Source organism: Salarias fasciatus, chromosome 5 (assembly GCF_902148845.1).
Source record: "Salarias fasciatus chromosome 5, fSalaFa1.1, whole genome shotgun sequence".
NCBI classification, from domain to species: Eukaryota; Metazoa; Chordata; class Actinopteri; order Blenniiformes; family Blenniidae; genus Salarias; species Salarias fasciatus.
In genome coordinates, this window is record NC_043749.1 from 6,775,161 (window position 1) to 6,794,746 (window position 19,586).

The following is a 19,586-nucleotide window of genomic DNA, read 5'->3' on the forward strand; positions in this document are numbered from 1 at the left end:
TGAATAAAAACAAAGTTGCTACTGACGGTTCTACATTGCGTTTAGGGACAGGTGAGTTACTGCTGGTCAGTTATTAGAGTGGTGACCTCCCACTGCAGTGTCGAACTTAGAGGTTTATGGGGAATTAATGAAATTCCTGTGATAGCTAGCAATCTGACATTAACATATCAGATCATCAAATAAAGTGGGTGAAATCCTATTAAATACTTTATATTTACCTTTTTAGCTCTCCATCTTTAAGCCTTTTGTTTAAATATCAAGAAAAATCAGCAACATATTTGTCATTCTAAGACTAACATCAAAAACACTATTATAGGTTGAAAATGTGATCGCCAACTAAATTTCATACCTTTAAATTGTTGGGAATATGCATTTTTTTGAAGAAATGTTTATAAAATACCGTTTCCCTGACGATCCCAGGTCAGAAGAGTATAAATCCACAGTATTAGACGATCGGTTTCCAATCTGGACCCTGAGAGGAGCATCAATGATTAAAACTGGACACAAGGATCAAGTGCAAACCTGAGACGCTGCTATATTGTTCTGAAAGTTCCTGCCTTCGTACGTTGGTTGCAGTGGCTGTAAACCACGGCTGATTAATATTTCATATTAAAGGGACCACCTGTAGCCATTCCTGAAAAGAAAACCGCCGTAGATTTTTTTTGAATGGGAAGCGCAGTAATGTAGAACCATTCAAAACAAAACAGGAAAAACTTCATCAAACAGGTTTAATCGTTTGAACTGAAACAAAATTAGGACAATCATCAACAACCATTTATGGGATGTATACTGTAAATAAGAAGTCCTTTAATTCAAAGCTACTGAAGATACACACACATACACACATTTGTGTCTTGACAGTGTTGCCTTAACCATCGCATCTCGGATATATGGCTTTTTTCTCTACTTAGAAAATCATTATTAAAAACGTCAGTATATACACAAATACATTCATATGTACACATTGCAAATAGTGTGTTAATCAATTGTTTTCTTAAAAAAAATTGCTTCAGCAAGGGACACAGACTGAATAGCCTACTTACACGTTTTGTACACAAGCAACTAAAATGTCTCAGTTCTTTGCGCTTCAACAGTAATAAACTCTGAAAGCTTCGAGTGACAAAAAAAACAGTCAAATGTGTTTTGTTCTTGTAAGAACACATCTGTGAAAATTTTACCAAATACTGAACATCGACAATGATTTTTTTCCCACCTCCCGAAAAGTTTTAGAGCCACGTTGTCCAAGAAGAGCAGCTATGAGTCCTTTTTCACATTCTCTGCAGGTTTATCACTCTCCTTGCGCGCATCATGTTTACTGTCCTTTTTCTCTTCTTTCTTTTCCCTGCTTCTGCTTTTTTCTCGTCGATCTTTGTCTTTGTCTTTGTCCCGATCCCTCTCCCGCTCCTTCTCCTTGTCTCTGTTCCTGTCCCTCTCCCGGTCTCTGTCCCGATCTCTTTCTCGGTCCCTGTCTCGGTCTCTGTCCCTGGTCCGGTCTTTACCGCGATCCCGGTCTCGGTCCCGCTCTCTGCTTCTGGATCTGTCCCGTTTCCTGTCGCGATCACGTTCCCGATCTCGGTCGCGATTTCTCGCTCTGTCACGGTCGCTGTCTCTCCTGTCCGAGTCCCTGGTTCTGTCCCTTTCTCTTTCCCTGTCTCTGTCCCGATTGTCTCTCCTCTTGTCTGGGTCCTGATCCCTGTGTCGCTCTCCCTCGGTCTCCCTGTGCCGCTCGCCTTCCCGGCCCCGGCTGCGGTCTCGCTCTCGGCTGCGGTCCCGTTCTCGGCTCCGCTCCTGATCCCGTTCCCTGTCGCGCTCTCTGCCTCTGTCCCACTCTCGCTCTCGGCTCCAGCGCTTCCCCTGCCCTCTGTCCCACGAGGGTCTCCCTCCGTGAGGGGCTTCTCTCTCTTTTTCTCTACGGCGGTCCTCTGATAACTCCCTCTGTCTCTCTTCAGGCGGCTGCAAGGAGCCAGGACCCATTTCTCTGTTTCCTCCTTCGAAGCGACTGAAACGATCTCCAATGCGAGGTTCAGAGTCCTCAAGGGTAGAGCTGCTCCTTCTCCTCATTTCAGGAGAGTGGCGACGCCAGCGGTCCTCCCTGTGTAGGTCAGAGTTATGGACACCGATGCGACTCGGGGGAACGAGTGGGGCCTCTGCAGGGGTTGGCAGCAGTGGCCCACTGTGACGGACAGGTCTATTCTCATCAGAGAGTCTCTCAAAGCGATACCCCTCCGATCCTCTGAAGGGCTGAGAAGAGTGAGGTCTGCTGTCCTGAGGTAGAAGACCTCGGTGCTCTTCATATGATCCTCGGTGCGGAGGTGAGGATGACAGTCTGGAGCCTCCGAACTGATTATGTGGACTGAAGAGCTGTCCACCGACGTCCCCACTACGAGGTCCAACTCTTCTGTCTTCATACTGGTTAGGCAAAGGTCCCCGGTAGGGTTGACCTGGTGGATTGCCCTGACCATCTTTAAAGATATGGGGAGTGTTAGGACTCTGGTCCATATTCATTTGCAAGGACATATTCGGAGGCTCTTTGTTATATTGGTCTCCCGGTCCTCGAGGCTGGTCAACCATTGGAGGTTGAGTCCCACGGTCACCATAGGGGGATGGAGCGGGACCTCTGGAACCAGGGAAAAGGTTTGGTGGGGGGAGCTTGTTGTCAAAGGGACCAGGTGGCAGTGCTGTAAAAGGCGGTGGAGGGCCTCTGTTGGCAGGAAAATTAAACTGTGGCAGAGGACTACTGAATCTTGGTGGAGGTAAGTTGACCTGTCCAGCCAGATTAGGAGGTAGGGAGAGTCCTGGAGGGGGCCCTTGTTGTGCAATGTGCTGTGGAGGAATGGATGGTTGGATGGATGGTTCAAACATTTGAGGAGGGTGGCCTCTTTGAGCCATTTGAGGGAATGGAGGTGGTCCTCTGGGTGCCACAATATTTTGAGGTGATGGTCCAGGAGGCTGCTGCTGCAGCTGCTGCTGCTGCAGCTGTGGTTGAGGTCCTGGCCACTGACTCTGATACGGAGTGTATGAAGTTGGAGGAGGGCCAAACTGCTGACTGCTGTCACCATGCATGGGAGGGCGGCCATGTCCGGGGAGAGGGACACGCATGGGTGGGGGAGGACCGTGCATTGAAACAGGAGCCGACATTGGGGGAAGACCCTGCATGGATGGCATCATAGATGCTGGCGGAGGCCTCATGATCAGATTTTGTCCTTGCATGGGATGGGAAGGTGGGAAGTTGGACTGTGAAGGAATGTCAGCTGAGGGCCTGTACTCGTTGTCAAAGCGCGACACTGACATTTGATGTGGCATGTGATGTGAATGGGCATCGGCCATCGTGCTTTGAGCAAGTACCGGGATTGCGGACGTTATTGTGGAAGTATTTGTAGGCTCGTTAAAATAGCTATTCGCTGGCGTGTCTTGGCTGTTCATCTCATACTCAGTTTCCTCAGCAACTTTTAAAATACTGGCAGCATTAGGCCAAATACTGTACTTGTCCAGATCTGTTTCAGGTTCAATTGGCTCAGTTTTCTCAGGTTTTACTTCTTTTTCATCCATATAGTTGACCTCCATATCAGGTTCCACCACCTCTCCTAATAAAGGAATGGAGACCTCTGTCTTATCCGAGTCCAGGAACAATGACGTCTCGCTTTGCTTTTCCTCTGGAGTCTGAGACGTCTCCTTGTCTTGTGGCGGCTCTGCCACCTCGGCTGTCACAGGCAACTTTGGCTCTTCTACCACAGGCTGTGGCAGAGAGACGGGCTCTGACGACGAAGCAGATGTCTGCTCTTTCTCCTCTGATGACTTCCTGCTGTCATCGGCCTGGCGAGGATCCTTCATCTGCCTGGGATCTCGTCGTTGGCTGATCAAGGGAGCAACTGACGAGGATTTAACTAGTTCCTCAACCTTTTTGCCAAGCTGAAGTAGCTGAGTGTTCACCAAAAGCGACTTAGTGGGTGGGCTGGAGGGGATTTGGTCCCCAATCTGTTTAAGGCTCTCCAGAATCTTTTGTGGATCAGCCATGCATTCAGGTGTCGCCTTCACTTGACCTGGAACCGTCATCTTGACCTCTTCAAATATAGAGTCGTCTTCTGGGTCATATGCCACATCATCCGCTTCACTTGATCCAACTTCAGGCTGCTGAGAAACTTCGGCTTTGGTTACTGGTTCCGTAGACCTCTTAGGCTCATTATAGCCGTGGCCAGGATCATATTCCTCTTCCGGATCGTACGGTCTATCATCTTCATCTTCATCCACTGATGTCTCTTTAGAAATCTGTGCAAACTGTCTCACAATAGGATCCAACAGCGTAGAGGTCGGAGCAGATTGTTCTCCGCCTTGATCGGACGGAGAGTTGGAAGCGTCTGAGTTTTTCTTCCCAAAAAGAGTCTTGAGAATGGTCTGAAGGGGGCTGGCATTGGCTGCAGCTGCCATGGAGCTGGAAGATGTTGGGGAGTCCCTGCCTGTGGCAGCGGATGAGGCTGGAGCTTTGATAGAGGACAACAGGGAAAGAACTGAGGCGGTGCCAGCAGTGCTGCTCGAAATCTCAGCGGAGCTGGGCGGAGGTGACCCTGGAGGAGTCGTACTGAAGGGGATTTCAAGACTCTGCCTTGAGCTTCTTTCTGCTTTGAGTGAGGCAGGATCTTTCAGAGGACCAGTGTCGTCTGCATCTTTTGTCTGGATCTTCAACCGCTTTTCCTCAGTTTCTATGGGAGCACCTGCACGCTTTCTGTCCTTCTGGCAGATCAGCAATCCCAGGAGGAGGTTGGGACGGGCTGGTTCAAGTCCTGTAAATGAAAAAGAAGAAAAATATTGATAAAGAGCTTTGAAATACATTTTTTTTCCATAAAACAGAGTTGTAAACAGAGAATGAATACAGGTACATGAAGGTCATCCAGGATTTTACTGCCATTTCACCTCTCCACAGTATTATTTAATTCAATGTGACAACAGTGCAACAACTTCCTGTTTTCATTTAAATAGGGATAAAGTTGTTAAATTTGACACTGACTTGTGTTTTTATGACATAACCAAATGCTAATGAAGCCACTCCAAAACGTCAACTATCTATAATAGAAATTATGCATTGAGGACAGACAGCAACAGTTTGGTGTCGATCATCACAGAGATGTCAGGATCTTCTCAGGCAGACCTCTCATGGTATTCTGACAGATGAATGACCTTTTTAACTTCCACAGCTGCACTGGTCATATGAGGCAGGTACACTGCAGTCTACAAAGTCCATCCTTGACACTTCGGGTGTGAGGACAGGTGTCGGAACATCTGGTGTTTATACTCCAGAGGTGCAGCAGGTATGTGAACAGCGGCTCAGTGACTGACAGCTTACTTCAGAGAAATGTATTGACTACAATGCATTCAATAATGTTCATATTGGGTCAAGTCTGAAGAAACAACAGGCTGAGACCGGCCTGAAATGGCACCAACCCTCTATTCAAACTTTATTTATTGGAAACGTGTGATACAAGTCAGATACACAAGACAGAAGCTGTTACATGCACAAAGTCACAACAAGGGGCGCCAGCGCCCTCTACAGTTCAACTCTGTGAATAGCCTCATGATAATCATACTCACCACAAGTAGAGAGACAGAAAATAACACCTTAGCAAAAAATTCTATTACACTCAAGTAACAATTTGGTTTTGTGTAATCCTCTAAATCCTTACCTGGCCCATCAAATGGTAATAATTTGGAGGGTAATGGGTCCTTTGAGCCCAGTGGGATGAGATAGAGGTCTTTGATACGGCGGTTGTTTTTTTCCACCACACCAAATCGCTTCCTGCTGCTAAAGTAAGAGAAGAGAGAGACGTATGCCACCTCCTCTTCCTCTGTCGCTGGGTGGAAACGGATCAAACACAGCTCCTGCAAGATGGAGGGGGAAAATGTCTTCAAGAAACATATTACATTTAAATTTGAAATATCTATTCACATTTGCAAGAACAAACCTTGGAAAGAGACGTTTTAAGCTTCCCAACGTAGTCCCACACTGTGTTCGGCGAGATCCTGCCTCCGACTTGAATCGTGTCTGGCAAATCCTGTACGACAAGGAGAAAACTTCAATCTATTTCTGAGTTTCACTATTGACAAAGACTAGAAATTCTGAAGATTGAATAAAAACGAAACGTCTGCTTTGATAAAAGTTACCTCCTTCAGGTGTTCAAAGGCTCCAGAGACGAGGTACGCCTTGGTCACAAACTTTGCGACTGACGGCATGTTAATGAAACCTTTCCAGATTTTGTCTTGACCATGGAGGAAGATTGCCGTTTCCCCCTCGGGAGGAGGCTCAGATGAACTAAGAGAAACACAATCATTCTCATTTTAGACACGTACTGACACTAAAACCTAACAATCAATGCTCAATGTACACGTACAACAGTCTGTTTTTCGACTATAACTGTCATGCAGTAGACTTTTTACCCTCGTGTTGAGCGACCAGAAAAACATTCAGGAAAAATGTTAGGAAGGTTGAAGTAGGAGGAGATCAAACACCTTGATTTTGCTAGTTTGGCTGTAGCCACTGGAGGCGGGGGAGCTGGAGGCAGCGGCAGGGGGGCTTTTGGTCCAACCTCAACCGAAGTGATAACTGGAGCTGGAGGCATCTCGGCTGCAGTGGTGGTGGGTTTTTCTGCGGTGGGGAAGCTGACCGTCACCCCGGAGCTGTGCCTGGCCATGCGGGGATCTCTGCGAGTGATGGTGACGGAGGAGACGGCGGGGGCCACGGGTGCCGGGGCCTGGGCTGGAGGAGCCATCATGTTCAGGTCCTCCTGATAAAGCTGGAGCTGCGATTCGGGAACAGCCGGCTCCACACTGGGCTGGTAGGCCGCCGAGGCTGAAGCCTGGTGCGTCGATGGCTCTTGGTGCTGGGATGCTGCAGAGGTTTGAGAATGGATGACAGGAGAAACGTCTCCTGGCCTTGAAAGTGAATCTTGTCGAAGCGGCTTTGATTCAGGCTTTTTAGTGAGTCTGGACTTTTTAGCTGCAGGTTCATCTTCCATTTTCTGCCCTAAAGTGCAAGATACAATAATACAATTAATTAATACAGCAATTAATTAACAAATTCCCTCTAAGTGTTTCAGTCAGACACTTGATGCGAGCTTGTTACATACCTGTGCATATTTTACAGTTCAGGTCAAACAGATGAGCCTTGTGTTCAGCCGTCGTGTCTTTAAGCATGCTGCTGAAAACGTCGGGCATGCTGTTTCCACTGTTGGGCTCAGCGGAGGACTGAACTGAAGGCGTGGAGCCAGAGTCATCCTGGTCCTGTGAATCCATAAACATTTCAGAGTTTACACATTAGCTAAAATGAATGGTTAAGGATCAGTCGTGGAACAGCTCCAGCTTCAGGTTAAAGTTTAAAAAGGGAAGAGCAAAGGACAGGCTAGCTGGCATCTCAGCAACACTATAAAAAAGAGCTCCATGCAAGTTGAAAAGAAAGACGAGAAAAGTGAGGAAGAGCAGCTTGCCACAACTTACTGTAGCAGAAGCCACGTGAGAAGATGAAGCAGTGCCAGTGATACATACATCAGCATCAGACGTCGGCGGCGCATCATCTGTATCGACGCTGTGGGAGCTGGAATCGTGCCTGTTGCCCACTTTTGACGGCCCTGAATGGGCTCTAGCGCCAGGAGACTGAGTCTGCATATGAACAAGGACGTTAACAGCTGCTACCATGCAGAAATGCTTCAGTCATCACTCTGACTTGCAAAAAAAGGCTTATTTAATAAAGAGCAGCATTTACCTCAGCAGCTTCAGGTTTTTTCCATTCAGATATCTCCTTGGAGAGCAACTCCTCAGCACTTAGTCTCACCAGTCTGAAGGGAGTAACCTCCCCACCTATAACCCGGTAGAACAAGCCCTACACAAAAACACAAGGGGAGATCTATGAATATCACAAAACGGACTTTATAACACCACAACTGCTGCTGGAGCGTGTGCATGTGTGTGTTGACTCACTTTGTTTTTGGGATCCTTCAGGTTGAACATGAGGGATCTGTATTTGTTCTTGTACTTGCTGTCTGTGCTGAGGCAGAGGTTAAACATCTCCCTCTCAATGGCGAATGCCAGCTTCGCCACCTCATTCTCTGTCATCTTCAGATCATCACTGTCACTCACCCTTCAAGCAACAACAAATTAAGATGTTTACGTACTTCCAAGTGTCAAAAAAAAAACATGACAGTATTGTAAAGTGTGCTTTGCGGAACTCTTACCTCTTGTAGAGGATGTCCGTCAGCGAGCGGCGAATGTTGGTCCTCATCTGTTTGTTGTGTGGAGGCGGCATGGGGGGAACATGAGGCGCGGAAACCGCTGGATGTGGAGGTCTGGAGGAGGAGGAGTGGCTGGGGGGAGTCGAGGAGACCGGAGATGACGGTACTCTGGACGATGAACCGGACGGACTGTTGCTGCTGGACTCTTTCGGTTGCGGCTGCGGCTGCTTCTTTGGAATGGTGAAGTTGGACTTGGTGACTCGGAGCGCTCCGGTGACGTGGATGGGGCCGGGGGGGAAAGGAGACGGGGCCGCTGTCGAGCCTGGTTTTTTAGACTTTGTGGCAACAGCGGTCGAAGCTGCAGCAGGTTTTTTGGATGCCTTCGAAGGCGCCGCTTGAGGCGGAGGCTTCTTGCCCTTCGGAGAAACCTTGGCCGGCTTCATCGGTGGGGGCTTCGTGCTTCCTTTGGCCTGTGAAGAAGATCTTAAGGAGGGCCTTCCAGGAGGTGGGGTCGTGTCCTTCTCCTTCTGCTCCTTCTCACTTGGCTTCTCTTCTCTTGGAGATGCTGAAAATAAAAAAAAACAAGAGCCTAGATTTAGGAATATGCCAGCTTACACAGTATCGGTAATGACCAATGGGCTGGTATCATTTTTTGGTTAATGAGATCAGATCATTAATGTCACTAGATAGCAGCCACATATCGTTGTCCACATTTCTGAAGGATTAAACTTTACAAGGTAACATTCATAAAGACCAGAAGAGAAAGATTCATGTTTGTGCACTTTACAGTCAATCCTAAAATAAACACACATAGTTGACCACAAATGGAAAATGCTCCCTATTTATTAGTATCCAGGACAGCAGATCCACCCAGTTCATCCAGGTTCTGAGGGGGGACGTTCCTCGCTCTCCAGAGGAATCAAGGAGAACCTTGTAGAACAGGCCGACTCATTTGAATAAACATTTCCATTCGGGCACAAGCCATGTTGTGGAAACTCCCAGTGAACCCATTAGGATTAATAACCTGAGAGAAAACATCATGACGATACGGTTCATCTGAATGTGCGACGTGACACCTGAAGAAGCTGCCTTGATGCCACAACACCTTCATGTCACTAACAGAGGACAAAAGGGAAAGTTGACCCAAAGTCACCAAAAATAAATCTGATATTGAAATAACTAGTTTAAAGTTAGCATTTTCCTTAACATTCAGAGTACTTGCATTTCTTCAGAAAAGATACACAGCCGCTCATTAACAGGATGACCTCTGACCCAGAGGCGAAGGATCTCATATATGACAGTCATGGGACATGTACAGGAAGCCTCATGACTGACATCTGTCAGATTTCAGGCACAATAAAATTAAATGCAACCATCACTTTGCACCAAAACTCATGGAAAAGCTCCGAACACTCCTCTGCAAATCAAACCTTCACTGGTTGTATAAAGCCCACTTCATTTCTATACCACAAGTTTGTGCTCCAACAACATTAAAGCAGAAAAAGCAATAAAAGTAATCTGGCTTGAGAAAAACTCAAAACAGCAACTATCAAAATGTCACACAATGGATCCAATGACCAAAAGCTCATTTTTTAAGTGAGAATTTACATATTTAAACTAAATTCTGTCATAGCTTCTTCCTTTAGCCCTTATCAAATATTAGAGCCGACAGGAATCAATCGTCAATTCAAAACCAGCTTCCTAATCCCCGTCTCCAATCCCATCAGGAGCCAAATGTGTAGCAGAAACGTCTGAAGCTGGATCCTCTTCTCTGCGGTGGTCGTCACCAGGCTCAGCTCTTCAGCTTCCGTTTCTCAGCGGCGGTCTTCCTCGCGTCTGCTGCTCTCTGGTCTTCACGGAAGAGGGTCCTCACCACCATCCCAGAGGCTGCCGGGCGCCGCGTGTCCGGGTATATGTGCACGTCTGCTAGCTCTGTATGTCGCGCTGAACTGGTGAGGGTTTCCTACAGCGAGCCAGTAGTGCTAACATAATCAACTGAGCCATCCAAAAATCTGTTTTTCACCTTTTATTTAAAAGCCAGTTTGGAGAAGTGATGATTTGTGTTCAATATGAAGCAAAAACTTTGGAGAACACAGCTTGACAGCCACAAAATGAAGGGCAATTAAAAACACAACCTGCAGAAATGAGCCATGTTCATTGACCTCATGAACACGGGACTCGAACACCTACCTGCTGGAGGGAAGGAGGGAGGGAGGGATCGGTTCTGTGACCAACAGCAGAGGTGACGAACCCGGGAAGTTCAGGAACTCGTACAAGCAAACGAATCAAGGTCAAATCTCACCCCAGACGCGCACACAAGCCCATTCCACTCAGATCTCTCCGTCTTCAGCATGGCTTCTTCAGCTTTCACTGAGAGCACTGCCTTTAAACCTTCTGGATTCAAAACGTGACGCATTCGGATGCCAATTGGAGAAACTGCTCACTTCAGACATTTGCTGGCCAACTTATAAGCTGCTGCCAAAAAACTCTCCAATATTAAAGAAGCAGAGATGTTCCTTATATGATCATCAAATGTCCAGCTGGAAAGGCTCCACCTCGAGCCACATAATAGAAAGTACCAAATGAAATGATCTTGTGTGTCGTTGAGGGAGCGCTCAACATAAACGCCTACAAATCACCGAATACTTACCAAACTTACCTGCTCTCCAGCTGCCAGGAATTCATTAACATTCTCTTTTTGCATTTTTCCAAATGTTCCCAAAATTTCACACATGATGTGGGAAAAACTAGTGCACAGACAAGTTTGAGTTGTTTCCCCAAAAGCGTTAGCAGGACAGTGACTACATGTGGAACAGAGGAGCAGCACTGTGGTTTCAGGAACCGCTCAGAACCTTCAAAGAGATACATACACTTTTTGTTTAACACGGTTGATGATATGGGTGCAGTCTTTTCTGGTGTCACTGCAATGTAATTATGGTCGCTGGACCAGGACGCAGTGGCGGGCGGCGGCGGGTGTTCCACGGCATGCTTGTCTTCGTCGTCCTCGTCTGGATCGGGGCTGACGTCGTCCTCGCTGTCCGACTCGTCCCGGGCCGTCTTCTGGGCTCTCTTGCCACCAGCACCACTCCTCTGGGGGGAGAAGAAAGGCAAAATCAGCCATTTTACTGACTTGAAGCTCTGATTTTTTTTGGTGACAGTTCAACAGGGCTCTGGCAAACAAATCAATACCAGCCTTCCTCTTGGAGCACGGTTTTCCAGTGTTAACAGCAAATCACTGCTATTCTAACAGTCGTCATCTGTAGGACCCTCTGCATTTCTGTATACCGTCTCCAAGGGTGTTTTCACACTTACCCACTTTAGCTGGACCTAACAGAGTTTTTGGACCGAGCACGGCACAACTGGGTTTGGTGTGAAAGCGCCACTCGCTCTAACTCACCCGCCCCGAGAGCGACTGAAAGGGGGGGGTCTCGGAGCGGCTTGGATAGACCTGGGGTGCGGCGCGGCAGATTTGTGAAAGCGCACCGCCTTTAGCTCGACCCAAAGTCTAGATATTGCGCCTTTATGAACTACACAGGCACCCGTAATCAGCTCAATCCCGGGAAAGTGATCACGTTATAATGGTGGATAGAAGGAAGTCTCTGCTGCTCACTCTCGAGCAGACTCACGTGATAAAAATCCTTTTTTTCCACTGGCTGTTGCGCGATTTTAGCCTCACCCCTTTCCTTTTTTGATTGACAGGTAAGTGACAAGCTTGCACACGTGTTTGACTCTTTGCGGTTCCATAGCAGCGGCGCACCAGCAAAATTTACCAGTATTTTTTTTTTTTCAGTGTGAGAAATACAATGTGTGGCGTGAGTGTGTGACAAAAGACCGTAATGCATGACTGTCACGTGAGACTTCAGAGTCCTGAGCAAGGCTGTTTTGGTTTTACAACAACTTCCGCCTGGTTGTCATGGATACCCCACACTTCCCTTGTTTAGAGCGGCTGCTCTGCGCGGTCATGAAAAGCATATGTGAGAAGGGACCGTATTAGTTGAAAATTGAAACATTGCATCTTTTTTACTGGTGTGGCTGCCTTTGGCTTGACCCAAATATATGTGGAAACAGCCGAAGCTATTCTCAGCAGCTACATTTTACTGGCATCCATTTAAGTAGCTGTTTTTTCAGAGCCTTGAGTCCAGCAGCAAGGAACGACGTTTCTATCACATATGAATAGCTTGGTAGAACTTCCATCCACTAAAATAAGATGAAGACAGTGGGCTTTTAGAATGGAGACCTGCTCACTATCTACACAAAAAAAAAAGAAACACCATTCAAAACTAATAGTTTAGGCTGTGATACACCACTAAAGACATTCTGGATGCTGTGTGTCGTTTCTGCTAGTGGAATTCTATTGACTCTGGCACACTGAGCCTTTTAACATAAAAACCTCCACCTATGAAGGGTCTTGAAGAGAAGAGTCCACAAAGACACAAAAATCACACAAGACAGCAACAACTTGACTGAGACTGCGATGATTAAACAACAAACAGTAAAATCAAGAGTCATTTGCAGTTACTTGAAAGTTTGTCCCAAACAAGCTTCTGGCTGTCCATTCTGACACATAACAGAAGTGCAGGAAATCCCCGCCGACTGCAGTTAAAAGAAAAGCATCACAACTACTGCCACACTGTTACACAAGCATGGAAACTCATTACAATTAACACGTTTTATTTTCAGAGGTTCATTTGTCCAGTTTTTGTTGTGTAAACTCACCTGAAATCTAAAACATTTCGGGATCATCAGAAGCCTAATCAGACTCACATTAGTGGTTAAGGTGTGCTGTCGGCCTGAGCAGAAGACGACAGAGGAAAAACTGCAGAGCAGGATTTAGAGACTCACCTGCTCAGAAACACCTGCATCAAATTAACAGCTCGTTTCACTTGGTCTGATTGAGGTGTGTTGGGAGCAGAGAAACCGCTCACCCTGTGGCTCCCTCATTTTAACCATTGTAAACTCAGGCAGGCCCTTCACCTCACTATTATTTTGTCCGTTGTGTCAAAGAAGCCATATTGGCACACCCTTTTTGACCAATTCACTTTTATATTTAGCCTCACGCTCCATTTCTTCTCCTGCTGCTTAAACTTCACTTTTTGATAGAGTACACCTCTTTAAATCAAGAGAGCAGAATTATTTGTACTTGTTGTAACATAATAAAAGGTTTGATGAGAGCTACACTGTATCACGTTGGGTGAAAGGTGTTCCCGGTCATGTTATCAACTCTTTTCAGGCGTCCGTGTTACCTGTGGTGTGGACTTGTTTTTCTGAGTGTTGGTCTTCTGCTGAGGCTCTTTGACGTCCGTGATGGACTTCATGGCTGCAGCGGCGTGCCTCAGGATGCAGTCGTTCCCGCAGTACACCGAGTCTGGCTGGGCGTTGTTGTCGCAGCCGGGGCCGATGCATTTGGGGAGAGAGGACTCCTCCTCGGTGGCTTCCTCCGTCGGGGTGGTTTTCACCTCCACGTTGGAAGCGATCTTCTGCTCCGTGTCTGCCGCGGCTCTCTGGTCTGCTGAAGCCGAGGCCTTGTTTTCCACTGTCGCTGCAGCCTTCGGGTCTGCTTTAGGCTCAGCTGGCTGCTGCACTGCCTGCTTCAAGTCAGTACAAAATAACATTAACAGCTAATGCTTGGCACTGATATTTTACACACTACTGCCCCAATTCACTGAAAAATCTGTACAACATTATTGCTGAAGCTTTCAGGTTCGAGGAGTGATCAACCATCTGTTACTCTGCATTGTATCAATTTGATTCTCTTTATAAAGATTCTGTTCCTCAAACATTGACCTTTGCATTTATTGTGAAATATTTTCAATACAACATTTAAAGAGCACAATAAAAATGCTTAAGCAGCAGAGGCTGGTAATTTATTACACACATTTATAGTTAGCGTGTATTTAAATACTGGGAACATCAGAAAGTCAGTGATCAATGACAAGAAACTGGCCTCTTTCTTATATTCAACACCTTGTAAGAGCAAAGCTAGCAAGAGGCTTTTATTGTGAAGCTCCTGCAGGATTTGCTTTCCTTGCACACAAGTAAAAGCAGACGCTTCCCTCCCATCTGCAGCCACTCACCTGCTGTGTAAAGTTTGATATGATAGCAAATCTACTGGTCACTTTGCCCACAAATCACCACATTGACATATTGATTATAGTTCATGAAAAATAGTTCTCAGAGATAGTTATTTCAAAGAGTAAATGTGTGTTAAGGAGTCACCCATGAAATTGTTTCCTTATCCATGTACTGACTCGACTCCGCAGTTTATCTAAGGCGATTCTGCCATCAAAGTATTTCATAAATAGAAGTAATTCCCAGCACGATGGAGCACAAAGTGAGACAATGCAAATCACTGAAAACAACCATCAAATGAAAAACAGTGTTTGACGCCAGTTGCTAAGACCTACCGGCTGAAAGATCTTGATCTTCTTCTTCCCGGTTGGATTGGTAGCTTTCTCTATCCTGCCTTTGATGCCCATGTCCTCGGACCCCCTCTCTTCAGGTCCTGCTGAAGCCAAAGGTGTAGCTGCTGCTACGACCTGTGCAGCTGACAGACCGGACACCGCTCCGCTCGCGTTTGTATTTGTAGGAGTGACTGCAGAAGACGCAATAGCAGCAGCGCCGACTGGAGAAGCAGCGTCAGGTTTGGCCTTTCCAGCCTCGGAGTTGGTGGAAAGGAACGACGTAGCAGGCCTGACCACTTGGTTTTTCTTGGCCGTGCAGTTGGGGCAGATGTAGTCTTCCCCATTTCTCTCCATCAGGCGCCCTCGAGCTTCAGTGATGCCTACACAGTCCCCGTGGAACCATTCCTCACAGCGGTCACAGCAGATCATGAACCTACGGAGCGCAGGAATTTCAAACATGCAATGGTCATCAAACCTTTTTGCCTGGCACCCCTTTTACATCTACACCTGAGCAGAAAATCAAAAAGAATCCAACAGTGGTCACAGCTGAAAGGAGGAAACTCATACATTCAAGCAGGACAACCATCTGGATGTCCTCTAAATGACAACGGCAAGACTTATCTTAAGTAACGTCATCATGCATGGAGGAACATACCGTTTGTTGTGTTTCTGACGACAGATGCAGTAAAGTGCGTTGGGGTCGTAGCCTCCATCCTCGGACTCGGTTGAAGAAGACGAGGAAGATGTGGAAGAATCATCGTCGTCGTCTTCGTCGTCCTCTTCATCTTGCGCCTGTGGCTTGCGGGTTTTGACAGCACTTTGGTTAGCCCTGAGTTTTGTTTCCAAGACAGCAGGAGACGCAGCGGCTGACGTGGCGTTCCTCACTGCTCTTTTTTTGTTAATGTATGTCTTTATCGGTCCTTTTTTCGCCGGTGTTGCAGCGGCGCTCGTCTGCTCATGGGGCTCCTCCTTCACTTCATCTTTCTCATTGTTACTTCCAGGTTGGCTCCTCTCCTCAGCTGCTTCTTTATTATCAGAGTCCTTTTCTAACTGAGTCTGTGAGACATTATTGCCTTCTTTAGAGCTGGGGTCAACCTCTCCATCCTGATCCTCCTTGCTGATCTCCTTTTTGACAACATTTATGCTGTCGTCCTCATTCTCTGAGCTCCCGTCATCTTTGGCAGCAGCTCGACTGCGTCCTCTGGTCTGCCTACCGCCTCGGGTTTTCATTTGAGTCTGACTCCGTGTGCTACTTCTTGTCCTCCTCTCAGGGTAATCTACTTTGTCGTCTAAAACCGCGGCGTCCCCATCGAAGCTGGCCTCGGAGGCGGTTTCAGCGTCAGTTGGAGTTTGGGAAGGCGGATCCCCACTTTCAAGGCCGGCCGGGGCGCTTCTTCTTGTCGCTCTTTTGGTGGTTAAGAGAAATTCCTCGAGTTTGTCAGTACGCTTGGGCTGTCTGCCACTTCGACGGACAGGACAGCGGCTTTCGGAGTTGTCTGTCACTTCCACGGGCATCTCTGTTTGCAACAGTAGATCACGGATTTTGATGATTTATCAGCCTCCTCTACAAATTTTTCGGCCACATTCTTCTGTTTCGCTCACCGTCCTCGCCAAATCCTGCAAACAGGATGTGACTTCCAGTTAAGATGGAGGAAAAAAAAATATACAAGTATGTTAATAGTGCAGTGGTAGACAACTCCAGGTCTCAAATGCCACTGTAATGCATGTTTCAGGTCTCTCCCACTTGCAACACACAAGACTCCAATGAGAGCTCATTACTGAGCTTCGTTACAAGCTTGATGAAGACATGAAGATCACATTGAAGCAGGGAGAGATAAAGAAAACATGCAGGACATTGAAACCTGAGGCCTGGCGTTTTCTACCCCTGTATAGTGTGTTGAAAACGTTTTTCAGGGTTGAGTGTTGCATGAAAATGCCATAAATGAAACTGAAATAATGAACCAGAAAAACTGAAAAGGACATAAATGCATTAGGTGACACTCTGATAAATAAACAAATGTAGCGATTTTTTTTCTTTTTTGCATCAGAGTGATCAGTAAAGATGGACATTCCAGAGAATTGTATGTCTTTGTCTGCTGAGAACTGTGTGCCCTTCCCCAACCGGTGCCTTTCTACTACTATCAACTATTTCCTCTACCTAATTACCACCACCAAATGACCAAATAATGCAGCAAAAAACATCTAAATAAACCCAATAAGCTGCCAACAACAAGCACAAAAAGCTTGTACACTAAACAATAGCAGCACCATGAAGTTTGGAGATCAGACTTGAAGTTTTTATTTTATACAAGATACTTTCAGAGAACTTCTTACATGATTCTGACTCTATTGAGGACATATTTCCCTCACCACAGAAGATGGAGGCCTGATTTTCAAACAGATTGACTACAATGATAATATACGTTCTCTGTTAAAGTATTTGTCATGCCAATCAAAAAGCTTCCAAAATGTCCTGCAAATGGACCGTTTTCCATTTTGATGATTTACCAGAATCAATCTCAGTTTAAATCAAATGCATCTCCTCAGTTTAGCTACCATTCATTGACATAACACATAGTGAGAAAGAAAACATCCTTACCTGAAGCTTAGCTCTTCCTAAGGCAAAACAAAGACTTCTCATCAGTATCGGTGCAGGTTAAAGGCTCTGCCAGAAAGAGGAAAATGCAAGTTAGGATCGAAGCGCTCTGCACTTCAGACAAACAAGACAAATCTAATCAATAGTAGGAATAAAGGGAGTGTGCAGTTCAACTGCACAACCAGTTTAACATTCGCAAACAGGGCTACATTAATCACCAGGACAATCGTGCAGGCGAGGATCTAAACACCAAAACACAAACGAAATGACTGAGCAGAACACACAGGCGGGGCGTTTCCAACAAATACTGGCAGTTTCATCTGAGGATAAGATTGAATCCTTACGGTAACCGGAAACAATATAACTGGCCAAAGGACAATACATAATTAAAACGATGTGCAGGGACACGGACAACACCGAGGGAAAACGCACGAGGACTGCCAAAACCGTGAGTGCGGTCACGACAACGTGCCACGTGAATGAGACGACCACTGTAGCCAAGAAAGATGGGAGGAGGCCGCGACGACGATCAAAACTCATCAATAACGCACATATTTCCAAAAAATGTAGTCGATTTACCACGATTAAAACAAAGGTGGTTATGAATATGGACATGTTAGCAGAGCGAAATGGGCGTAATCGGGCCTGGTTGTTGCAGGTTCACGTCTAAACGGGGTAGCAACAGCGGGCCTTCGTGCGCACGACAGACGCAAACTTTCAACATCTATTTCGTTAATGCTTTGCTATAGAATCAATCCCATTTGATAGCAATACTCACGTTAGCTGGAACTCAAGACACCACAACGTTACGTAACAAGTCTACCTCCAGCACTCCCGATTCCGCCGATGGCCGTTGTTTCGGATTAAGTGGTTTCCTTGGTAAATGGTGACCGTCCGCCTGTAGCGTACGCTAGTTCCGGCTGTTAAAGTAAGACCTAAGAGTGGTACGACACTTTTGAGACTTTGCTGTAAAGCCATTTTAACAGCGTTCGCTTAGAAAGCTGCTGATTCCTGTCCCGTTTTAACATCCGCAGTTACCAGCGACAATGGACGCCATAGGGTCACCACTTAACAAGGAAACAATTTCATCCGAAACACCGCAAATCAACATTGCGCCAAATCACTCGATTTCAACCCGTATCTTATTTAGGTGGATAAATGGTCGACTAAATAGTCGTCCGAAAAGTTTTTTCATTACTACGAAGATCGATTGAAATCCTCCATGTCCACATTTTTTGGAATAGTTCATTTTATCGAGGAATTGAGCGTGCGCTCGCAGCTAGCTAGCTGCTACCCACGAGAGCTAACGATGGCGAACTACAGCGAGCATGGCTATGCTAAGACAATTCCGATCTAAATGCAATTTTTACACAACCCTCAAAGATCAAACAAATGCGGAAAGTCATAACGTGTGCGAATACGAAACTTTTTCCTGGAAGAAAACGAAGTCTAGTTTTTTATATAACAGAAGATAGGTGAACGTTAGCTAACATCAATCATATACGGATCTCGGTTATCTGCACGGGCCCAACCACTGTAGTGTTACAATAAAATACATTATGCGATTGAAATATTAACTACTTGCAGTTTACCCACCTAATAACTAGGAATACCGATGGTATGCCCTCGCTCTTTCTCCGGTCAATCCTCCATTTTCCGTTCGTGTGAACTGACTGCGGCAGATGGCTGACAGTCCTCAGTAAGCTAATAATGTGCTCTACAGCGCCCCTGCTGGGCTGGAGGACTAAACAGCAGGCTCAATAACACCGGGTGTGGGGTTCGTTTTGCTTTGAGGGCTGCAAGTTCATCTACATCCAGAATAAGAAATTTATTTCAAATTCCAGTTCCTGCAAGCATTACGCTTAAAACATATATATATATATATATATATATATATATATATATATATATATATATATATATAGTTCTGAGACTATTCTCTGTAAAAGTGCTTTGAGATGACTCTGTTGTATATGATGCTCTTTCAATAAAAATTAACTTTTCATAGAAAATATCCTTTTGCAGAATGTAAGACACCTTTAAGTATGTGGTTTTTTCCATGTATGGTGTACAGAATACTCTATGTGATAAACCACAAGTCCCCTGTTATATCTAAAATAATACATCCACCGATTTAACCATTCAGCTTGTATATTGGATGTGGGATATCTTTATCCTGTGCAGGGTTGCAGGGCACATCGCCAGTCCATCACAGGGCAAACACAGAGAGACAGATAACCACACATTCACACCGAGGGGCAATTTCGTGTCACCAATTAACCACCCATGCATATTTTGGGAAGGTGAGAGAACACCAGAGTACCTGCAGGAACTCTCACACACACACAGAGAGAACATGCAAACTCCACACAGAAC

At 46.1% G+C, this 19,586-nt stretch overlaps 1 protein-coding gene across 3 annotated transcripts; it reads right to left on the reverse strand.

The window, feature by feature from the left end:
• Nucleotides 1-999: 999 nt before the first annotated feature.
• dido1 (death inducer-obliterator 1) lies at nt 1,000-18,959 on the reverse strand. 3 transcript variants are annotated; one of them, XM_030092585.1, is made up of 16 exons: nt 18,807-18,959; nt 17,214-17,279; nt 15,270-16,231; nt 14,618-15,047; nt 13,457-13,798; nt 11,084-11,303; nt 8,217-8,778; nt 7,963-8,122; nt 7,748-7,864; nt 7,483-7,644; nt 7,116-7,269; nt 6,499-7,012; nt 6,154-6,301; nt 5,955-6,044; nt 5,676-5,871; nt 1,000-4,778 (listed from the first exon to the last, which is right to left on the reverse strand). In XM_030092585.1, the coding sequence occupies exons 3-16, from the start codon at nt 16,127-16,129 to the stop codon at nt 1,255-1,257; spliced, it is 7,479 nt and encodes a 2,492-aa protein (XP_029948445.1). In that variant the 5' UTR covers nt 16,130-16,231; nt 17,214-17,279; nt 18,807-18,959; the 3' UTR covers nt 1,000-1,254. The 3 variants fall into 3 exon arrangements, with proteins under 3 accessions (XP_029948445.1, XP_029948446.1, XP_029948444.1); XM_030092586.1 differs by having other exon boundaries at nt 7,531-7,644; nt 13,457-13,801; nt 18,807-18,958; XM_030092584.1 differs by having other exon boundaries at nt 13,457-13,801; nt 18,807-18,958.
• Nucleotides 18,960-19,586: the final 627 nt, after the last annotated feature.